The sequence below is a fragment of the Scomber scombrus genome, chromosome 5, assembly GCF_963691925.1.
Source record: "Scomber scombrus chromosome 5, fScoSco1.1, whole genome shotgun sequence".
Lineage (NCBI taxonomy): Eukaryota > Metazoa > Chordata > Actinopteri > Scombriformes > Scombridae > Scomber > Scomber scombrus.
In genome coordinates this window covers 31,435,360-31,460,073 of record NC_084974.1, presented here as the reverse complement: position 1 = coordinate 31,460,073, position 24,714 = coordinate 31,435,360, and the positions used below count along the sequence as shown (strand labels likewise).

Sequence of the window (24,714 nt, the reverse complement as noted above, 5' to 3'; positions counted from 1 at the left end):
ATTTTCACAGACAGATTTTTTTTTTTTTTTTTAGAAAAGTGATGCTGGGAAAAAAAATTAAAAATTAAAAAAGCAAATTTTTGTCACCTGTGGTAAAAAAAATATTTTTTTTATTTAAAAAAAAAAACAATTTTTTTTTTATTCCTCCACCTTTTTTAATCAGTTGTAAATACTTCTTAGATGATAGTGGCAAAAAAAACAAAAAAAAACATGGAATTTTTTTTAAAGATATTTTTTTGAAAATGTATGTAAAAGTTTTAATTTGACTTTAGGGGCTTCCATACATTTCACTGTTCTGCATAATGTGACCCACATGTTTGTTTCAATGCAAACATTTGAGAGACGAGAACAAGACAAATCCTTTGGCTTTATTTCTTTCTTCTTCTTTTCTTTTTCAAGGAAAATTTGTAAAATATTACCAACATCCCGTATAGTCTTTTATTTCAGCTTTTTTTTTTTTTTTTTTAACAAACTAAATGAAACATAATTAATAAACCTAAAGCTGAACCAGATGAGAGTCCAAGTGCATCTCAGTACTGTGTCGACTCCACGATGAACAAAACAAAGTAAAACAAAAATATTTCAAATGACAAAGAAGTAAAAGTAATATTCTAATAATATAAATAACCAATAAATATGAAAAATTCATCCCACACATTCACTTCTGTTGCTTTTTTTGACTTCCTGACAGGACTGAGCTTTAAAATGGAGCTTTCCTTTTATTTTACTTTTTAACTGCAGTGCACACACACACACACACACACACACACAAACACACACACACACAAACACACACACTCTCTCTCTGCTCCTCTAATTTCAGTACAACCAATATTATAATTTCGACTCAGCAGCTTCTTTTTCTTTTCTTTGTGAATCTTTCCACTGAAGATCCCGTTATGTATGTTATACATTTTAACGCTGTTTTTTCCTTTTGTGTGTGTGTGTGTGTGTCTGTGTGTGCGTGTGTGTGTGGAGAATTTATCAATATTAACTTTAAACTTTTTGCCCAGTAATCCATCGTCCTCACAATACTGGGATCTTATTGACTTTATAGGGTGAACAAAAATATTAGGAACAAGACCTCAACAATCAATAATTAATAATAATAATAGAATATAATTAACATGACTTGTGGTCCTTACCGATACTTCAGCGGGAGATTAATTGACTGATTGATCGTAGCGTCTCACCCTCCACTGAGACAGGAAATAGAAACCAAAGAGGTAACTCAATCATCATATTATTATTATTATTATTAATTTATTAAAAACTCCGCTGACATTTTACACACACACACACACACACACACACACACACACACACACACACACACACACACACACACACACACACACACACACACACACACACACACACACACACACACACACACACACACAGTCACTTTTGGGGACATTACAGAGACCCTTGGAGACTGACCCAAACATCAGCTTTTGTCCCCAAAAGTAGCCTATGACAGACTATACACACATACACATATATACACACAAGTTGTCCTAGGTCACTTTTAGGGACATTATTGAGACTTACATTCATTTCCTGGAGACTTATCCTAACACAGTAACCTTAAAAACTGACCCAAAACTCACCTTTTCCTGCTCTTGTCCCGAGTTCAACCGATCCTAAGTCTCAAATGTGTCCCCAAAAGTAGCCTATGACAGACTAAACGCATACACAGGTTGTCCTTGGTCACTTTTAGGGACATTACATAGACTTATATTCATTTCCTGGAGACTTTACCTAACAGTAACCTTAAAAACTGACCCAAAAATCAGCTTTTTTCCCCATTTATGGACACAGCTCTTGTCCCTAATTAACTACTCCTAAGTCTGACATTTGTCCCCAAAAGTAGCCTATGACAGTATGTACACACACGTTGTCTTAAGTCACTTTTGGGGACATTACATACAACAGTAACCTTAAAAACTGACCCAAAAATCATTTTTTTCCAATCATTTTGTCCCTAATTGTCTCCAATTAACTGGACATAAGTCTGAAGTTTGTCCCCAAAAGTAGCCTATGACAGTCTATACACACACACACACACACACACACACACACACACACACACACACACACACACACACACACTCTCTCTCTTACCTGTGTCAAGTTTGGGGAGCCTTACATTAATTTCCTGGAGACTTAACCCACCACTAACCTTAAAAACTGACCCAAAAATCAGCTTTTGTCTCCAATTAACTGGTCCTAAGTCTGAAGTGTGTCCTCAAAAGTAGCCTATGACAGACTCCAAACACAGACAAACACACACACACACACACACCATGATGTCTAAATGAACTCAGTGTGGTTCTTTCTGTTTTTTGCTTTAATTTAAAATCAAAAATTCTTTAACTGGACTTTGTGCAAAAAGACCGAGACTGTTCGTGGATTCATCAGCGATGGATTTTTCACTCAAGTGTAAAATAGTGTTGTTGTTGTTTTTGTCTCTTTGATGCATTCAGCTGATATTTAATCTCACATTGTTCAGAGTGCAGGTTCTTTACACACCAACAAAAATAAATAGTTTGCAGTATGAGGACAAGAACTTCTTCTTCTTCTTCTTCTTCTACTTGAACCTGTTGACAAACTTCACCTGCAACAGGCCATAAAAAAAGAAAAAAAAAAAAAGCTCAATTTCAGCGTTTAATTCATTCGGGCGGCTGGTCTTAAATTCCTCAAAACTTTAAAGACACAACCACAACAAAAAAAAAAAAGAAAAAAAGAAAAACGTGTGACAGATCCTCCACTGGAAAGACAAAAAAAAAAAAAATCATAGAGCAGCATGCTGTTGAAAGTGCACACACACACACACACACAAACACACACACACACACAAACACACAATTTGGCAAAAATACTCCTCGGTAGTTTCAACATCTGTGTCTCTTCTCCTCAGTGGCTGCTTTCACTTGCGGCTTTTTTCTTTCTTTCTTTCTTTCTTTTTTTTTGCTTTTGCATCCCTCCTTTGTAGACTGGGAGGGATGCAAAATGGAGTCAAGTGAAAGCAAAACGATTGTTATCAGCTTGTTACGTTTGTCCTCCTCCTCTTCCTCCTCTTCCTCTTCTGCAGTCTGTCGCTGATGAAAGTAAGGCAGGAAGTATTTCATTTAATTATGTCACTGTGTCTTTTTTTCTTGTTTTTCTTCGGAGCTGCTGGCAGACGGCGCCGCCATGCTGCTGTGTCTCTCTTTTTCTCTCTCCCTGTCTCTCTTTCTCTCTCTCTGCTCTGATCGACACTCACGGGCAGTCGAAAGCACGCTTGCGTCCCACAAACACAAAAAAATATCCACACTTTTATTAGAAAATCTCTTCATCGTCTGACTCCTTTCTTTCTTTCTCTCCTCTTTTTGCAGGTGTTTCTTTTCTTCTTTTTTTTAAAGCGCCCCCCGTCGCAGGCCAGCAATAAAAAAGCGCTCCTCCTCCACCCTTCCCTCGCCATCCTAGGCCATGTAGATGAAGGTGTTGATGTCCGTCTCGTCCCTGTTGATGTACTTGTGTTCGATGAGCCACTCGATCTGCTCCTTGATCATCTTCTTCTGAGGCAGGAACATGTTCTTCAGGATCTCAACCAGCTCCGTCTGCAGCTGGGCGTTGCTGATCCTCTTCCTCATCTTCATGATCTGGATGATGGCCTCCTGGGGAAAAAAAACACAAAAACAACCAGATGTTACAGCTGACTGTTTAAAGGCTTCATGCTGTATTTATAGGTTCCCAACTCGTGTGTCAGGCGCCAGTTTATTATTTATTATCATCAGAAAACATAAATTGAGTTTGTTCATGTCTTCAATACTGACTTCAATAAAGACACACACACACATATGGGAGAGAGATTTGACTTTAAATCAAGTTACACTGTTAATACAGTAATTACAGCAGTGCAGTAATCCTACTGAGTGCCTCTAGTTTACCGTAATTACTGTAGTAGCAGCGCAACTAAACAGTCTGACTTTGTTAACTTGTTTAAATGTAGTTGATTTTCCTTCATGTTAGTGCTTCTACTGTGTGTCAGTAAGCTACGTAGATAAATGGATTCTTTACTTGTCTGTTTTATTGATGTTTGTATTGCTAAAATACGATCGGGAGGCTGTATCAGTTGTTTTATTATGAAAATTGACCAGAGGTTTTATGCCAATTCTGTGTCTGGTGCGATCTGCTCTGTTGAGCTTGACACGACTTTGAAGTGGCTTCGAACCAGGCAATGGAGAATTCACCAACTTCTCACTTGATTTCTAACCTCAGTAAACGTTTTCAAAATGTGTTTATGGTCTCAATCGCTAGTTTAAAGCCTTCTTCAATGCAGTATGATGTTCATTTGGGACATTTTGGCCTCCCTGATTTTATATGTGACGATAAAGCAGGGTATGCATTAGGGCGTGGCTACGTGGTGATTGACAGGTTGATTGGTTCACAGGTTCAGGAGGGCGCCTCATGCTCCTCCTGATGCCCATATAAGTAGAATCCCTGTTTTTATTTTTCCCAGCATGCACCTGAAATTTTCAAGATGGCGCTGCTCAGATCCGATACTATTGGCCTCTGAGCAGCAGTCCACAAACCAATGGGTGACGTCACGGATGTTACGTCCATTTCTTATATACAGTCTATGGTTCGAACAGACGCCTTTGAAATGTGACACGGTGCCCGGCGGTTGAATGAAAGGGTTAAACACAGAAAACACAGAATGAAGAAAACGTGCTCTTTGTTCTGATGAGAAAAAAATAAAAGAGCTAAATCACAACTACACACTTTTCCAGCTGTAGCAGCAAAGAAACTTTAAAATACAACATTATATAAACATTAAAGCTGGAAGTTTTCTGTATTTTTCCTACCTGAGTTCTGAGTATTCTGAGCTGGACGATTCCTTCGTTCTCTTCTTCTCTCATTCGCTCTGTCGTCAGCTGCAGCCGACCAATCAGATTGATCTTCCCCCGCTTCTGCACTTTGGAGTTTTTGCTGAGAAAAAAGAAAGAAAAGAGAAACAGACACTGACGATCAGGAACATATCTGTCCAATAAAGAACCTGAAATCACTGGAATATAAACACACATAATTAGTGAATATTTAAACATGTTACTTTATACATCAGTGACTTATTTGTGATGATTGCACCTCTTTACTAACATGTCTCTTTTTATACATCATGGATAAATGAGGCTAACATACATGATGGAGAACTCCTGGTTGACGTAGAACAGCGTGCTGTCGGTGAAGTCTTTGGGCGAGCTAACGGAGGGGTCGTAAGACAACACCTGTCTCTTCAGCTTGGGGAAGGCAACCAGGGACTGCAGAGGAGAAGAAACCTTTAGTACAGTGTTACCAACCTGCAGCTACACAAGTTCACCTTCCTTATGTCCACATACTTCCTATTGGTGGGTTGACTGAGTGATTACATTTAGTGTCAGATGCAGGCAGTGAGAGGCAAAGAAAGTGTTTAAATATTCTAAAGGACCGTCCACACTATAAAAATAACTGTTCTAAACTGCATAAATAGTGAGAGATAAAAAGCAAAGCAGAAGGGTTGACAGGCTTGGTGCTGATTCAGTGTGTTGATCAGAAGTATTTCAGACACTAGTTGCTGTGATGTCCAAACTGAGCCGACCCACAGCAGCACATGTTGAAGCAGAGACTCACAGTATGAGCTCACATCTGAACATGATGAGATTTATATCACATTATAATAGAGAACAAAGCTCCAGCATCTTTGTATAATAAAGAGAGACAAACCTCTCTAAAGAAATCACCTCTGAATCTGTGCTGAGAGACGAGCAAAGCTGCATTAACATAAATAAATATAATAAATAAAGTCATAATTAAGATGATATTTGCAGGTTTTGAAGTTTTACTGTAAATGTTTATAGGAAGGATTCTGATTGGCTGTCAGGCTGCTGTTTGGTTTATAGGAAGGATTCTGATTGGCTGTCAGTGTTTCTCTGAAAGTGATCCAGAGATATTGTTCAACACTGTCAATGTTGTTATAGGTATGGTCTGGACTCCTCCATCCACTGGAGCTAGAATGAATTTTAATACTATATATTAATTTTTATAGTTCTTGGTGTGGACTCCTCCATCCACTCTATACTTATATACTGTATATTTATATTTATAGTTATAGTTCTTGGAGTGGACGGGCCTTTAATAACTGTTAATAACTGTAATATAATTATAATATAATTGGTGGATTCAGGATGTTTCCTCGGTCTGACCCAGAGTGTGCGGCGCAGCTCCGCGTCAGGCAGCTCTGTGGCCAGTTTGAGGTTGTCGAAGCTGATTCTCTCTCTGGGTCTCTGGTTCCAGGCGAACAACACGGCCAGCTGGAAGGTCGTCACCTCCAGGTCGTACTGACCCACCTCGTTCTTAAAGGTGATCTGAGGTGAAACAAAGAGCATCTTCAGACATCATGGACGGGGGAGGGGGGGGGGGGGTGTTACAAATAAACAACAAGAAAATGCTACGTAATAAAAAACTATTCTGACTACACTGAAATCTCTCCTGCTCTTCTCCTTCAGCTTCATCTTCCTCACTACTGCTTCACATAGAAAGCACTGAACCTCAGGGTGGATTTTACTGTAAGTTCACCTCCTGCGTCCTCATATAGGGACATTATATTTCGGGTTTGTTGGACCTTATACTTCATTTTGCTTAACTTTGACCTGTTGACCTCATTCGTACACACTTTTTTGTGCCACCTAGTGGTGAAAAAGCACATTACATCAATCAGTGTAGAAACCAGATGGCAGCTTCTTGGTGAAGTCAATCAAAAGTGGACCAGGTACAAACCTTATCAGATTTTATGGTTGAAACTTGTTTATTTATGTTTAATAATGTTTGTAGTTTGATATAAATGTGAGTAATTTTATCAACAAGCTACGACACTGTTAATCAGGATGTTTGAGGATGTTGGGACTTTATTATCATTGGTGTAAATGTGAGGAAATAAATAGTTTTATACACTGGTGAATTAATTGTTATACAGTGAAATAAACCCATTGTCTCCATATGAGGACTTTATTTATATTAAAAACGACTTCCTGTTCAAAGATGATGCTTAGTTATTGTACTTATCAGGTTCTATTAATCCCAAATATCTAGGAGAGATTAAAAATGCATACTAAACAAAAGCCTCAGGTATCAGGAGGTTAAAGTCATATAAAATACAGCACCCATCTCCAAGGTTTTTGTAATGAAGCAGGAAAGCTGCAGTGAGATCCAACTAACTACATGATCTACTTTAATGGACTCACGATGCCGTTGGACATGAGGTGATGCCAGTGCAGTTTGCGGCCGCTGTGATTCCTCTTGTAGAAGTCCTCCACCTCTGGGATCAGGTCCTCCAGCTCTGTGGGCAACGACACAAAAACCTTCTCGCTGCTCCGAGACCAGGCGCCAGCATTCAGGATCTTAATGTTCACACTGTCGGCTGTCGGGAGGCAAAAAGGAGAGAAGAAGAACTGTGATAATGTGTGTGTTTGTGTGTGTGTGTGAATGTGTGTGTTTGTGTGTGTGTGTGAATTTGTGGGTTTGTGTGTGTGTGTGAATGTGTGTATATATGTATGTATATATGTGTGTGTGTGTGCATGTATATGTACGTGTGTGTATATGTATGTATGTGTGTGTATATATATATATATATGTATGTGTGTGTGTGTGTGTGTGTGTGTGTGTGTGTGTGTGTGTGTGTGTACCTGGCAGCGCAAGCCTGTTATGTTTGTGCATCTCTTTAAAAACTTGATTGAGGTCCTCTGAGACTTTGATGTCCTGAAACATTCTGGCCAGCTTGTTCACATAGTCAGCGGGCATTCCTACTTCCTACAACCGCACACACACACACACGCACACACACACACACACACACGCACACACACACACACAAAAGGAAAACAAAGTAAAAGAGGAATTAATTCACTGTTTACTGTTTCATGTTCTTCTTCAACCTGACTGGTTACAAACATGTTTCCATAGTTTCTTTATAGCTGAACTTTATTAACTTGTTTACTTTAACCACAGATTTCCTCTCAGAAATAAACATGTTGTGAATTTTACAATAACTGTAACAGCAGTAAAAGGTCAGCACACTGCAGCTCCTAATGCAGGTATACTTACTGCTCTCCTCGGACTAAAGGCCCAGGTCACATGATGTGCCAATCCCACTCTATATTCTATATTTGACATGTACATATTGTACCTTACTGGTGTTGCTCAGCTCTGCTCTCACTCTGTGAATTTAAATGTCAGCGTGACTCACTCTGAGCCACTCCACCATGTTCTCTTCAATCTCACTGTCGGCTGAGATGTCCAGAATCAGGCGCCTGGTCAGGTGAGCTTTGTGGTACCGCATGAACACGTCTTTGTTCTGGACGTACTTCAACACCAAGAGCTGCTCATTAAGAGAAGATGAAAGAGGAGATGAGAACAGAGGGGGGGAGGGGGGGGGGGGGGCATGTTAGAGCTAACAGGACAGAAACTCACCACTTCTTTGAGTTTGAGCTCGATCTCCTCGGAGGTTAGTTTCTTACTGAGAGGAGTTTTCCTCAGCAGCATGTCACAGTAGTTTGCCAGCAGCTCAGGACACTTTGACTCCGGCTGAGTCTTCATGCCCACACTGGATGGACACACACACACACACACAGACATGTTTTCATCACTTCAGAGGACCCGGGCCTTAACCTGAAACTTAAACCAGGTCTTCACCCTGAAATCGATTTACATTACAGGACTTACATTTTGAACACCCCAAATGACTTTTCCTAAAGTGGCCCAAAAATGCATGTTTTATTTTTGTCTAGATGCTACAAATGTTTGCCCATTGAGGCTGTTCTGGGTCAGATTATCTCCGTATCTATTGCCATGTGTTTTAGTGAAATGAATAGTTCATAGTTTTAATAAGATAGTAGTTATGAGGATGTATTTTTATGATGTAGCAGTGAAGACTGATGGCTCTAATGGTTATACAATAAACCCCACAGCTCCATAAAGTTCTGCTCATTTTCACTTTACATATAAAATAACATTTAACCACCAAAAAGAGATAAAAACATGACGAAAAGAGATAAAAAATAGACTAAAGATACATAAAAAACTACAAAAAGAGATGAAAAAATGACTAAAAACAACCTACAGTTAGTTTGAGTAACAGCTGCCATCTGGTTACCATAGTAACTTAGAGATGGAGTGACTAAAAAGACTTAAAACTACCAAATAGAGACATTTCCATCATTATTGCTATGTTATATTTTCATGTCTTTTATTGATCAGTCAGATCCACTATTGATGCTTTCTAAACACATCAGTGCTTCAATGTTTGGTATATAGACACTTTTTATGAGGAGATTCTTAAACCGGGTCAAAATGAACCCAGAACATACTGTGAGGGTAGAACATGAACAGTGTGTAAAGGTTAATCAAACAGGAAAGAGCCCTGCATGCTAAACCTTCCCCACAGACCTTTGCATAATAACCTGCAGGCATCATTCCTCATCTGTGAGGACACAACGGAGCGTGACACTCACCCTTTCTGTTTCAGAGGCAGCTCCAGTTTGAAGATTGTGGCGTCGTTGACGACGGCCTTATACGCCTGTAGAGAGACAAGAACAGCTGTGATTATTGATCATTGATGTGTCATGTTAAAGCTTTGTGTGCAGCACCGTTAGTTATGTATATTCTACTATGCACAGGGTTGGGAAGGTTACTGTGGAGATGTAATAGATTACAGATTACTAGTTACTCTATTTAAAATGTAATAAGTAACGTAACTATTTCAATGACTTCATCAAAGTAATGTAACTTATGATCTGGCCGTTCCTGACTATACAGTGTAATTTGGCTGACACTTATTACATTTGATGACTTTTCTAATTTTCTAACCAATGTTTTCAGCTGTTAGGGTAAATGTTCCCTCCATCTGTCCTTCCTTCCTTCCTTCCTTCCTTCCTTCCTCCCTTCCTTCCTAAAATCTAAGATCAGCTGTTAGGGTAAATGTTCCCATTAAGCACCAGAATCTAAGTGCAGCTGTTTTTCATGGATACTGACATGATTTATAAGGGAGATCATTTCTTATAAAGCAACATTTATCTCTCATTTTAAATGTATTCATTAGTTCATGTAGATGTTGGAATATAAAATAAAGATATTTGATGAATAAAGTGGGTTTAATTGGTACTGTGACTCCATTTAAGTCCATGTGTGCTCCAAATAAGCCCATTACATTTATTTAACGTTGTTATATGTAACTAGTTACTCCCCAACACTGACTCTATGTATCCTATTATTATGTATTGCTTGACTGAAGCTCTGATTAGCACTTTTAACAACTAACAACATCAAGTGATCTATTAATTGACTAATTGTTTCATCACTATAAGAGACTGAAGAAGACTCTTAGAAATGCCTCTCAACTATAGACCAAAATATTATGTGATGATGATGATGATGATGAGGAGGAGGAGGAGGATTATTTGCAGACCTTATCTCTGGCGGTGAGGAAGCGAGGGTCGTCGTGGAAGGCCTCCTTTACCAGTTTACTGAAGCGGTTAAACAGAGTCAGCAGCTGCTCCACGTACTTCTCAGAGTCCTGGACCAACACAGAAACACTCATTACACACTGTAAACAATATGAACACATCTAATGGAAGACACAAGCTTCAACTTAAGTAAACCCACTCAAATGTACTTTTTTCAAGAGATAGTTAATAACAAGTTTGATTAAAAATTATGATTCAATAGTTCTGCAAGTGAAGGTTGTGACAATAAACCCCATGTTAACCACAGTGACTTATTAAAGCATCTTTTTAACTGATCATTTTCAGGTATTTAAAGCTTCATTTTTAGGACATTTTACAGACAGGATGGTGACTTTCATATCTGGGTTCATATGTAATTATGTCCTAAAAATGTACCATTAATTACCTTCAAATGACTCCAAACATCAGTATAACATTGATACGATATTTATAGACTCAATGAGATGATAACTGGATATTTAATTATTCATACTTGCTGTCAGATGTGTTTTTATTAACGTTTTACAGTTTATGTATCAAACTATGTGATCACTTTGCTCACATTGTTGGGAACTTAAACCTGTTTTTTAAAAGTGTGATTTAAGTTGTTTTTTTTAACGTATTATAAATGTAACTATGAATACATGATCCGGTTGTAGTTCAGAGTCAAACATCCAACACACTGGATAACTCATTCCAGTTTCTCAATAAAACACGCCGCTATTCTCGTCATTCACAGTCGAGGCTTCTGATCTTTTCTGTGGGCGTGATTCAGATTTGAAAGACGAATTTGCATCGATGGACTTGAACATATTTGATCAGTATCTGTTACCATGGTAACCTCAAATCGACTGACCTGACTGCAAAGGTTTTGTGATTATGTTTGGGAAGACTTATCTTTATAAACATGCTTTTTTTTCTTCTGTTATGAGCATTAATAAAAAGAAAAGCTCACGCACAAGCACCTGAATGACTCTGAAACTTCTCAACTACTCAGGATTTGACATCTGATATTGACGCAGCTGTGAAGGATTTAAATTGAAGCTGTACCGTTTAAACAGTGATTACTGCATCCAAATCAAACCCCAACAAGTGGCTTCAGGCTACCGTAATTACTGTAGTAGCAGCACAACTAAACAGCCTGACTGTTAACTAACTAATTGAGTTGATTTAGTTCTTTTCCTTCATGTTTCTGATTCTACTGCAGGTCAGTAGAGTAGTTTTTTCCATCTGTTCAGATATCATCAACATAGTATTGATCAAGTTATATAATCAATCACTATGTGAGTGAACCAGGTTATCTACATAATCATTATTTCACTATCATATTAAAATACATAACAAACAAAATGATGGTGTCACATAATGGTGTTACTGTGAGGCAACAGGCAGGTAACCATTAACTTTCTGCAGCATGTTCCAGGTCATCATGACATGTAACGCTTCATTTTTTGGCAGCACACTTAAGTAATGGATGTATTGGTGCTTTTAAGACTCTAGGTCATAGCTGACGTCATGTGTGAGAGAACGGTCAGGGTCACGGCAGATAAGCTCCACGTTGGGTCGGTATAAAAGAACGCATGTCACCGATCATCAGCCTGATCTGCAGACCAGTCCTCCTCTACTTGTGTTCTGCACAGTAAATCTAATACTGCATTAAACTCTTGCTTGACTCAGTGTCTCGTCTCTTGTTTTAATTGAAAATACATGTTGAAGAACTCTAAGTTTCTTCTGGCCCAAACTGAAAGTGTATTTCTGCAACAGGAGCTCAACACAGCTTCTTCTTGAATTGACTCGTCACGTATTTTATAGCGCAGCAGAGCGGAGAGATGCTTCTGAAACGTGCCACGTCGTTTGGGTTTTGTCATGACAACGTGTGTGTGTGTGTGTGTTTGTGCACGTACAGAAGTGATGGTCTCCGCAGCAGCCACCATGTCTGCGAGTCCGGCACTGAGGATATGTTCCTCCAGGTCTTTCAGCATGGGCTCCATCCCGTTGGGCACTTTGTCCATTAGTGAAAACATCAGGTGCAGCTCTGCTCAGAGGGAGAAGACGAACAAAGAGAATGTTTTATGTATCCAAACCTCAAAAACTGCAAACTTCTGGACTCCACAACTATAGTGATAACTATAAATATACAGTATTAAAAATCACTCTAGCTCCAGTGGATGGAGGATTCACACCACAACTATAACCACATCGACAGTGTTGAACAATATCGTTGGATCACTTTCAGAGAAACACAGCCAATCAGAATCCTTCCTCTAAACCATACAGCAGCCTGACAGCCAATCAGAATCCTTCCTCTAAACCATACAGCAGCCTGACAGCCAATCAGAATCCTTCCTATAAACCATACACCAGCCTGACAGCCAATCAGAATCCTTCCTATAAACCATACAGCAGCCTGACAGCCAATCAGAATCCTTCCTATAAACCATACAGCAGCCTGACAGCCAATCAGAATCCTTCCTATAAACCATACAGCAGCCTGACAGCCAATCAGAATCCTTCCTATAAACATTTACAGTAAAACTTAAAAACCTGCAAATATCATCTTAATTATGACTTTATTTATATATTTATTTATTGTAATGCAGCTTTGCTCGTCTCTCAGCGCAGATTCAGAGGTGATTTCTTTAGAGAGGTTTGTCTCTCTTTATTATACAAAGATGCTGGAGCTTTGTTCTCTATTATAATGTGATATAAATCTCCTCATGTTCAGATGTGAGCTCATACTGTGAGTCTCTGCTTCAACATGTGCTGCTGTGGGTCGGCTCAGTTTGGTAACAGCTCATCTATATCTATTCTCATTAGCTGCAGACACAGCTGGAACCAGCAGCTGAGAGACAGGACCCATCTTCAAGTCTCAACTGGGCCTGAAGTGTATCAGACAGTATAATAAACACTGTTATTAACATTAACACTGTGATTAAAGTCCAAACATACACAGAGGTCAACAAAGCAAAAACAGGAAGAGCGTCACAGCTGGCATGTTTTACAGCTCTACCGGCTTCCTGGCAGAAAATCAGCCGACACAGACGAGAAGCTATTTCTATTTTTAACGTGTAGCTGGCTGAAGTAACAGTGAAGGTTGTTATCATAACATCCAGCACACATTTACAGTCTGTGTCCTGCAAACCCAACGAGGCTTTACTTTAACATACGACATAATATTACACATGTGTTTAAGGGTCAGTGATGTTTCTATGTGTCCATGTGGTTTAGTTTAAATTTAAAGGGTTAAAATGTGAAAATAAACGTATGAATAACTTGCACACATTCTTTTTTTTTTGGACCCAGCATCAAATTTCTGCTTTTAATCCATTTTGAGAGAATATATTAGAGGATTATGGCAAAAATGTCTAAGTGGTGTAACCATAAAAACTTTGTACCAAATAATTCAACTTGCTTAAAAACAGTAAATAGTCAATAAAACACCATATCAACTAGTTTGGCATGATCTTACATTATAACTTTATATTAAATAAAGGTAATGGAATACAATTGTTATCAATATTACATTTACTCTGGTAACCATGGAGATCAGGAACCTGACTGCTTTACTTCTTCCTTTATCTTTCTTTCTCTCCTCCTCCAACTTTGTGTTCTTTCTCTCTCTTCTTCCTACTCTCTTTCTTTCTTTGTCTTTCTTTCTATCCTCTAACTTCGTGTTTTCTTTCTTTTCTTCCTCCTCTTTCTTTCCTCCTTTCTTTCTTTTTCCTCCTACTTTTTCTTTCTTTCCCTTTTTTCCTCCTTTATCTTTCTTTCTTTGCTTCTTTCTTTCCTTCTTTCTTTCTTTCTTTCCTCCTTTTTCTTTTTTTATTTCTTTCTTTCTTTCCTCCTTTATCTTTCCTTCTTTCTAGCTGGATACAATATGTAATATCTATCATTATTTTGTGGTTACACCATTTGACATTTTCAGGAGCATTCAGTCTTACTTTTGGTAAAAAATGGTGCAAACATCATTTCAAATGATATAAAACCAACAAAAATACTAAATGTACATTTTAACAAACCTGATGCTGCTTTTATAACTAGTTTTAACATTGACTGACCTGATTATATATAAAATAAATCACATGACGTTAATGTGAGGACAGTGCAGCTGTACTCACTGTCTGTCTCGTTGCGTTTGATCATCCCCGGACACTCAGCGAGGATCGTCTCTTTGAACAGCGTCACCAGAGCGTTCACACAACACTCCATCAGCTGAAACACAACAAACCCCCCCCCCCCCACAGATTTACTACCAGAGCAATAAAGATGAACAGAGACATAAATAAACTGAACTAGTTACAATAAAACAACCCTGAAAGAACATCTGACTGTTTAATCACATGTCAATCAATCAAGTTTTATCTGTAAAACACTTTTTATGAATAATAATGTAACACAAAACTAAAAAATCATAAATCAGTGAAGAAACACTAGATGTAGGATAAAAATGTAAAATAAAAATTCCCCAAATAAAATAATAAAGATACTAAATAAACTAATATAATAAATAAATAATAAAATAAAGATACTATATGAACTAATATAATAAATAAATACTAAAATAAAATAAATAAATAAATAATAAAATAAAATAAAGATACAAAATAAACTAATATAATAAATAAATAATAAAATAAAGATACAAAATAAACTAATATAATAAATAAATAATAAAATAAAGATACTATATGAACTAATATAATAAATAAATACTAAAAGAAAATAAATAAATAAATAATAAAATAAAATAAAGATACAAAATAAACTAATATAATAAATAAATAATAAAATAAAGATACAAAATAAACTAATATAATAAATAAATAATAAAATAAAGATACTAAATAAACTATTATAATAAATAAATAATAAAATAAAGATACTAAATAAACTATAATAAATAAATAATAAAATAAAGATTCAAAATAAACTAATATAATAAATAAATAATAAAATAAAGATACTAAATAAACTAATTTAATAAATAAATAATAAAATAAAGATACTAAATAAACTATAATAAATAAATAATAAAATAAAGATACTAAATAAACTAATATAATAAATAAATAATAAAATAAAGATACTAAATAAACTAATATAATAAATAAATAATAAAATAAAGATACTAAATAAACTAATATAATAAATAAATAATAAAATAAAGATATTAAATAAACTAATATAATAAATAAATAATAAAATAAAGATATTAAATAAACTAATATAATAAATAAATAATAAAATAAAGATACTAAATAAACTAATATAATAAATAAATAATAAAATAAAGATATTAAATAAACTAATATAATAAATAAATAATAAAATAAAGATACTAAATAAACTAATATAATAAATAAATAATAAAATAAAGATACTAAATAAACTAATATAATAAATAAATAATAAAATAAAGATATTAAATAAACTAATATAATAAATAAATAATAAAATAAAGATATTAAATAAACTAATATAATAAATAAATAATAAAATAAAGATACTAAATAAACTAATATAATAAATAAATAATAAAATAAAGATATTAAATAAACTAATATAATAAATAAATAATAAAATAAAGATACTAAATAAACTAATATAATAAATAAATAATAAAATAAAGATATTAAATAAACTAATATAATAAATAAATAATAAAATAAAGATGCTAAATAAACTAATATAATAAATAAATAATAAAATAAAGTGGGTAAAACCTTTGTTCTATTTTAACAACCATCTTCTATGCACATTAATGCCCCGCCTGCCTTTTTTAAATCACTTTGCTGCAAACAATTTAAAATGCTATATAAATAAAATAAATATATAAATAAAAAGTAGGTTTTTATAAGCTCCTCCTGCACATTTCTCTGTTTAATCTCACTGTTCTGCATGTAGTTTGTATGTTGTTTTTTTTGTATTATGCATCTTTTTTCTTATATGCAAAAGATTAAAATTAAATGATGCTGTGTGAAAGAAATCTGTCCAATAACTGACTAAAGCTAGAATCAAAATAAAGTTTGTAGCAGTGATATTTCAGACACTCACTGCTTGTACAGAGTTACATTCACGGCGCGTCTCCAGGTATCGTATTGCTCTCTTCTCCTCTTCTCTCAGCTTGGCGTCTGCCTGCAGAAACATGAACATGAAACACAGATGCTCAGAAGAAGCTGAAACACAAACAACATTAAAACTTCTGCAGGTATTTTGCATGTTTTTTTTGTATATTATGCATCTTTTTTCTAATGTGAAACAAATTAAAATGAAATGAAATGGTAATATTGGTTGGTGGTATTCTCCTTCATATTTAAAAGTAATAGAAAGATGTAATTATCCTCCACACACACACACACACACACACACACACACACACACACGAACACTGTGATAAATCAGGTTTTTTTTGCAGCGTACATATTTCATGTAGTTCTGGACTCCGTTCTGCTGTAAGTATGACGGCGCCTGCGTCCTGTAGAACCTCTCTGTGGAGTCCAGGTAAGCTTTCTCAAAGTTGTCCCGATAGATCTGCAGCTTGTCTTCTGGGTTGGAACACAGGTTCACTGGAGGGAGAGGAGGGAAATGTAAACAATGAGACAAAGAACCATCAATCATTGAATCAGTGCTCAGGTGAAATATTTCATACTTTCTAAGTTTATGGTTTATTTTTATAACAGGGCTGTCAAATGATTTTTATTTGTTTTGAAATCGCGATTAATTACTGAATTTCAACAGTTTGTGATTAATCGCATTTTTTAATCACATGTTTAAAATTCTATTACTTTGCATTTAACAACAGTTTTTAGTCCATATTAACAATGTAAAGTAATTTTGATGTATCTTGATTGGGAATCAAATGAATGTAAAGAAAGTTACTTTATGAACTTTGACTTTTTGATTTATTTCAAATCAGAAGAAGAAGAAGTGCAACGAGCCTGAGGTAACACAATGTCTACTTCAAACATATAGAAAAGAAATGTTACAACAACAGTGTGGTCAGTGAACGACACTCTGCAGAAACATGAGCAGCACTTCTCTGAAGCTGCAGAGCGATGGGACATTGAAGGTGCAGACAGTGCAGGAATATGACAGCAGCAGCAAGACTCCTCCATACCAACACATGCTGTGGACTGTGCACAGTTTACACAGTCAGTCTGTGACGGTGCTTTAGAGTCAGTGAGTCACAGAGCAGCATGATTAACATGATTAACATGATTAACACCATTAACACCTTTCAAAAAAGATATTATTTTTATGCTCGGCTCTTAATCGCATCATGATTAACACGTTAACGCTGACAGCTCTATTTTAAAAATGAAATGTTAGACAGATGTAGAAAAAGGTGGACTGGAATGTATGATTTGGTACAGCTGTGTTGTTTTTTGCGTCTCTTACCGTACGACTCTCGTACTCCGATGACGAGCTGGGAGTCGAAGGCCTCTCCCAGCCTCTCAGCGTGCACCAGCTTCATGGCGCTGTCCTGCAGACGGCTTTTAATGTTGGAGAAGATCGACTCGTTCCACGTGTCCAGCATGAGCTATACAAAGAAAGAAAGAAAGGTAGGGTTAGTAATAAAAATGAAAATATAAGTTACTCTCCATTTCTACACAAGAATAGTTAAGTCTAGTTTATCTATGAAGTGTTTTTCACCCATAACGTCCTCTATTTGAGCTCCTCTCCTTTGTGATTTCACCTCTTCTTTACTTTTCTATCCATTTATTCTGTTATGCACCAAAATTGTGGGACTATTATTAACCCTTACATACTGTTCATACACCCATAATGTCACATTTAAGAGATGTAAAAAACACCATTTACACATTTTTTTAGCTGGACTTTTCCTAATGTGACCCACAGTATAGAAACCTAGAAATAAAATGCATCTTTTTTTTTTTAGTGCAGCTGATACAAATTTTAAATATATGCCAATTTACAAATTTGAGCTGAGTTTATAAAAAAAATCAAAAATCTGCATTAAAACATGTTGTATTCATCTTATTCTACAAAACGTTCTCCTAGATCATAAAATAGTGATTATAAATGTTTTCCCCTTTTTTACCAAAAAGCTTTTCAGTTAATCTGTTTTTTTATCTTGTGTTTTAGACTTGTTTTTTTTTAGTTTCTTTAATTTTTTTTATCATATTATTATGATTTTATCAGGCACTTAATTTCAGGAGAGCATTGGTCTTTTTTTTATTTTTTAACTGCTGCTCCTTTATAGTCTTTTTAACATAGTTATTGCATGTTTATGAGTTATTTATTCTATTTCTGGAAATGACAAATAAATAAACTTGAATTTAATTTGTTTTAATGGTTTTTTTAACCGAAGCTGTTGAATTGAGTTTGTTTACTGTTGTTTTATTGCTTCAAATGTAAAACACGTATGAAAGGTGCAGCATAAATTAAGTTATCATTGCTATTATTAGCCAAATGTTTTCCAGGCTGATCTTTCACCTCCTCTGTTTGTAACCTCCATGCTTGTTGTTGCTCAGCAGGATGTTCTCCCCCCCCTCCTCCTCTTCCTCCCCCTCCTCCCCCTCTTCCTCCTCCCCCTCCTCCTCCTCCTCCTCCTCTCACCTTGCGTACGATGCTGTCCTCCATGTTAGTCTTCTTGTTGCTGCCCTGTTTGCCCATCAGCGTGATCTCCAGCTGACAGAAAGGTTTGGGCAGGATGTCGCACTGTGTGAAGAACTTCCTCCACTCCACGATGTAGGCCTTCAGCAGCGCCGTGTCGTCCTGGTGGCTCAGTACCCGCTGCCATGGCGACGGACAAGAGCAAAAAAGGTTATAGGTCAACACAGAGATACGTATATATACACACAATATTTATTTTATTTTATCTTTAAGAAAATCGTGTCAGGGGTCAAGCAGTAGTGCAGCATAGTGTCATGATAACTACATTTGTTGGATGATTTATTGCGATAAACAATATTATTGTCATCTTAAGACCATTTTATGCCACAACTGCAGTTAACATGGTCATATTGGTTCAGATACCATACTTTCCTATTTGAGAGTTCCACCTTAATTATTAACACCATACCTGCAGCCGTCATACACGGCCCACACACACACCCAACTTCAGTTAGATAGTGGGAGTGAAGAGTTTTAGGAGAATTTAGTTCTATGTCGGGGGCGAGTGTGATGCTCACAAACGAAAGGGACTTTATGAGTGAAATATTTCATTTAGTCAAATTTACAACCAGCACAGCAGCAAAACTCAGGAGAGAATCAGCAGCCGGACGTTTCGTTAGGAGCATGATTGGTTAAGGTGGTTGTTAAATAGTATGTGTCTTGATTGGTAGAACTGAAGCTTGTTGGTAGGTTTATACTTTGATAGAAATGATAAAAATCTGTTTAGAAACTAGTATGAGTGATATAAATGATCAGAGGAAACACTTCTCTTTCTCAAATAAAACATTTCATTGTTTTTACAATTATGACTATTTTTATACCTTAATAGGGGCAACGTATCCTGGTGGAGGTACAACTCATAAAATCCAAAATATATTACACACACACACACACACACACACACACACACACACACACCGCACACACACACACACTCTCTGTACTTACAGCTTGTGCTTGTTTGATGAAGTCTAGGATGTCCTCTTTGAGTGCTTGGTGGATTTTGGCCGGTCCCTTATCATCCCAGAGACACACTGCGTGAACGTCTCTGGTGGACAAAGCAGAGAAAGTTCATTCAAAGTGTCATTATGAAAATATAAAGTGTAACAAGCTGATATTTATTTATTGAACTGTTAAACTGAAGACTACAGCACACATGTTACTTGATGTGAGACGACTTATTTTAGTATCTAAACTTAACTAAAGCAAGATTAAATATCAGTTTTTCAGGTATAACTATTACTTCCAGTTCAACTGTGCAATATATATATATTACTATTCACTTTAAAACCTGTGTAATATCACACCAATATTACTTTATTATTCTTTTTATTGATGCTCTTTCTACTTTCACTAACCACTTTGCTGCTGCAGTACAGTACATTCCCCACCGTGGGACTAATAAAGGAATATCTAACTTTATTAAAATAGATTTAAAACCTCCCAGTTATATTTGTTAAAGAGTCTGGGCACTGAGGAGCAAAAAAAACTATATATTCTTGCAGAAATGTGAGCTATACACACACAAACAAACACTTTAAATCTTTCATGATGTGAAGTTTAACCCTCAAAATCATCTTTTATACAGAAGAAACTTACACACACATTTATGACATCAATGAGGGGACGAAGTGCTGTAGCTGCTGATCAAAACTTAACTTCCTGTTGCTCCACTTTGCATTTCAAAGTAAGGTGACTGATTTATGGGATGTGAAGCAAGGTTAGCACTCTGTTAAATAAAGGCGGACTCTTACGAGAACAAGTCGAACCACTGTTGCTTGGTGACGGCTTCCTGTCTGAGCAGCTTGAGGACGATGGGCCGCATCAGATCCCACTTGTCCTCAAACTGCAGGGACCCTTTGTTCTGGAGGAGAGATAGAGGGGAGATAGAGGAGAGGAGAGACAGAGGAGAGGAGAGGAGAGATAGAGGGGATATAGAGGAGAGGAGAGACAGAGGAGAGGAGAGATAGATGAGAGGAGAGGAGAGATAGATGAGAGGAGAGATAGAGGAGAGGAGAGACAGAGGAGAGGAGAGATAGAGGAAAGGAGAGGAGAGGAGAGACAGAGGAGAGGAGAGATAGATGAGAGGAGAGGAGAGACGGAGGACAGGAGAGGAGAGAGACGAGAGGAGAGACAGAGGAGAGGAGAGACAGATGAGAGGAGAGACAGAGGAGAGGAGAGACAGAGGAGAGGAGAGATAGAGGAAAGGAGAGGAGAGGAGAGACAGAGGAGAGGAGAGATAGAGGAGAGATAGAGGAGAGGAAAAGAGGAGAGACAGAGGAGAGGAGAGATAGAGGAGAGGAGAGACAGAGGAGAGGAGAGACGGAGGAGAGGAGAGACAGAGGATAGGAGAGATAGAGGAAAGGAGAGGAGAGACAGAGGAGAGGAGAGATAGAGGAGAGGAGAGACAGAGGAGAGGAGAGATAGAGGAGACATAGAGGAAAGGAAAAGAGAGGAGAGACAGAGGAGAGGAGAGATAGAGGAGAGGAGAGACAGAGGAGAGGAGAGACAGAGGAGAGGAGAGATAGAGGAGAGGAGAGACGGAGGACAGGAGAGACAGAGGAGAGGAGAGGAGAGATAGAGGAGAGGAGAGACAGAGGAGAGGAGAGACGGAGGAGAGGAGAGACAGAGGAGAGGAGAGATAGAGGAAAGGAGAGGAGAGACAGAGGAGAGGAGAGATAGAGGAGAGGAGAGACAGAGGAGAGATAGAGGAGAGGAGAGATAGAGGAGAGGAGAGACAGAGGAGAGGAGAGATAGAGGAGAGGAGAGACAGAGGAGAGGAGAGATAGAGGAGAGGAGAGACGGAGGAGAGGAGAGACGGAGGAGAGGAGAGATAGAGGAGAGGAGAGACAGAGGAGAAGAGAGACAGAGGAGAGGAGAGACAGAGGAGAGGAGACGGAGGAGAGATGAGGAGAGGAGAAAGAAAGGGCAACACATTCATAAATACTAAGCAGACCAATCTGTCTTTGTCTTAAAAGAAGCCAAAATATGCTCTTATGGAAAAGGGATCAAAACTAGTTTCCAGGCAACTTCATTCATGAGGATTTTCATGCACATGACAAAAATGATTAAATGCCAGTTTACATTTAAACTGAGCAGTGACATGTCACTAAAAACCACAGGTTGATGTTTCAGAGACAAACTTCATTTTCTATCTGCCTTCAAGTTTATATAATAATTGTTAATATTTGTTCTGAAAAGCTGGAATATCCAAAGCAGGTTCAGCAGGTTGGACAGATAGGGAAGTCAAAAAGGACAGTGGAAGCTGATTTGTTTCTGGTATGTGCTCATGTTAACACATGCATAAGTCTGACCCCCCCCCCCCCAATAACACATACTCCTTTCCACAACCACTGTTCATAACTGTGACTGTCCTTCTCCAGGTCAAACGGGATCAGCCCAAATCACAAGTCACCCCCCACACAAGAGCCTGATAATCTGACAGCATGATCTCTGCTGTAGATTAGTTGATCTGAGGTGGTGTGTAATATCAAGTGATATCTGACACGTTTACAGTGTTTTTAGCATCAGATTCCCTCTTAGTGTTTCCCTGTTGAGCTGTGGTGGAAGTATAGTAACACAAAGACTTTGCTACTAAAAACACTGTAACGTTGAAACATAGAAGATGAAGATGAAGACTCATTCAGACGACTGAAGCTTCATATTAGCTTCAGATCAACTTTTAAAGGAGGACTGTGGGTTTAGTCCTCCATCACTTCCATTGTAAACATGATGAAGGGATCTAATGGTCAGTATGAACAGGAGGAATCATTACAGCAAGAAAAACACACTTCAATGTTCATTTGAGCTCCAGAGAGACTTTTAGATTTATACTTTAAGCATAATGTCACTAAATTAAAGCACCTGCTTCTTTACCACCACCCTGCGGTCATCTGCCCACCGTCATGGGTCCCTCACTGTCTGACATTAGCCGGTGTCAGAGCGCCAGAGAGCGGGGGGGGGGGTGGCCCCTCCTGGCCCCGGTACTTGTCCATAGAGCAGGGGTGTCAAACATGCGGCCCTTGGGCCAGAACAGGCCCGCCGAGGAGTCCAATTTGGCCCACTTTCCTTCCCGTCTTCTTTTCCTTTCATCCTTCCATCCATCCTTTCTTCCTACCATCTGTCCTTTCTTTCTTTCTTATTTCCATCTGCCTTTCCTTCTGTCCTTTCCTCCATCTTTTTTAATGATCCAGCCCACATCAGATCAAATTGGGCTGTATGTGGCCCTTGAATGAAGATGAGTTTGACCCCCCTGCATTAGAGCTAACGGTAGGTAGAGTACTGTTCATATGGTCTAATAATAAACCACATTTCTATGAGATCATAGCTGTATGATCTCATAGAAAAGTGTATTTATTATTATTATGTTGCTGCGTTAGCTGGATCATCTGGAGGAGGTCGGGCTGCCAGCTTTGGTTAGCTAGCAGACACCGACTTCCCACCCGAGTCAGACCCGGTGTTTCGGTTTAACTGGTGACTTTCTCACATTTTAAGATACGTTAGGTGAATGAATCGTCTCAGCATAATTAAACTTACATAAATAATTACATACTTGGTTATTAAACACAGATGAAAAAGGAACACCAGTTAAACCGAAAAACCGATGGAGAGCTCTCCGGCTTCGGCTAAGGACGGGACGGTTGGTCGGTCGATCAGCTTCAGGCGGAAGTTTATGCCCGGCTCTGCTGCCCCGGTGACCGGCTAAGGACGGGACGGTTAGTTGGTCGGTTGGTCGATTGGTCGGTTGATCTCAGGTGGAAGTTTATACCGGGCTCTGCTGCTCCGGTGGCCGGCTAAGGGCAGGACGGTTAGTCGGTTGGTCTTAAATGGAAGTTTATACCCGGCTCAGCTTTAATTAAACACGGTGCTTGTAACGGCCGGGACTAACGGCTGTGACTAACGGCTAATATCTGTGAGGAACGTTCAGAAACACAGATGACGGTTGGAAGGTTCTGGTTCTGGTCCAATCAGGAGGAACCGACTCTGACGTAACACCGGTGTTATGTCGAATTCTGTTCACCGATCGAAAAATATTCCCTTCCTTTTTTCTTTTAACATTGTGTTTCTTATCATGCACCATAGCTGTAGTTAGAGTTGGGTTATGGGTTATGGGTTAGGGTTAAACCCCCCTCAGAAGATGACAGGTTGGGGGGGTTATAGAGAAGGGAGAAGGGAGGTGGGACACAAATTAACGAGGGGAACCGACTTCGATATAACACCGGGGGACTCCAGCAGCGTCCCGCACCTATTTCTGCGTTTATTTCCTCATGTGCACGTATTTAATGTTTTTACGCTATTAGTGCAGACACGTATACGCAATAATTACCCAATACATACTTAGATTTATGTGAAAAAAGAGATAAATCTGCGTCCCAATGTGTGAAATGCGATAATATTCAAGTGCTTCTTACCTTTAACAAATTAGACGCCGCCATGTTTCTTCAACTTATCACCTCGCCGAATCTCGCGAGACAAAAAAACCCCATACAGCTGGTTAAAGATGAGGTCATGGTTAAAAGTAAAAAAAATAAATTAAAAAAAAGTCCTCCATATATGT

At 37.7% G+C, this 24,714-nt stretch overlaps 1 protein-coding gene across 2 annotated transcripts; it reads right to left on the bottom strand.

The window, feature by feature from the left end:
• Positions 1-1,428: 1,428 nt before the first annotated feature.
• LOC133979973 (cullin-5-like) lies at positions 1,429-24,607 on the bottom strand. 2 transcript variants are annotated; one of them, XM_062418525.1, is made up of 20 exons: positions 24,569-24,607; positions 20,912-21,021; positions 20,106-20,205; positions 19,101-19,277; positions 17,919-18,060; positions 16,941-17,086; positions 16,575-16,655; positions 14,639-14,732; positions 12,425-12,555; positions 10,484-10,591; positions 9,531-9,595; positions 8,491-8,623; positions 8,267-8,398; positions 7,707-7,830; positions 7,266-7,441; positions 6,228-6,389; positions 5,188-5,306; positions 4,854-4,977; positions 2,096-3,662; positions 1,429-2,051 (listed from the first exon to the last, which is right to left on the bottom strand). In XM_062418525.1, the coding sequence occupies exons 1-19, from the start codon at positions 24,590-24,592 to the stop codon at positions 3,468-3,470; spliced, it is 2,343 nt and encodes a 780-aa protein (XP_062274509.1). In that variant the 5' UTR covers positions 24,593-24,607; the 3' UTR covers positions 1,429-2,051; positions 2,096-3,467. The 2 variants fall into 2 exon arrangements, with proteins under 2 accessions (XP_062274509.1, XP_062274510.1); XM_062418526.1 differs by having other exon boundaries at positions 1,996-2,051; positions 2,100-3,662.
• Between the last annotated feature and the right edge of the window lie 107 nt (positions 24,608-24,714).

Coding starts and splice junctions, on each gene's coding strand:
- LOC133979973 (XM_062418525.1), bottom strand. CDS start 24,592: ATGGCGGCGTCTAATTTGTTAAAG. Junction 12,556..14,638: donor CAAACGCAACGAGACAGACA/GTGAGTACAGCT, acceptor CCCTCTGAGCAG/AGCTGCACCTGATGTTTTCA. Junction 5,307..6,227: donor AGCTGCGCCGCACACTCTGG/GTCAGACCGAGG, acceptor TCTCCTCTGCAG/TCCCTGGTTGCCTTCCCCAA.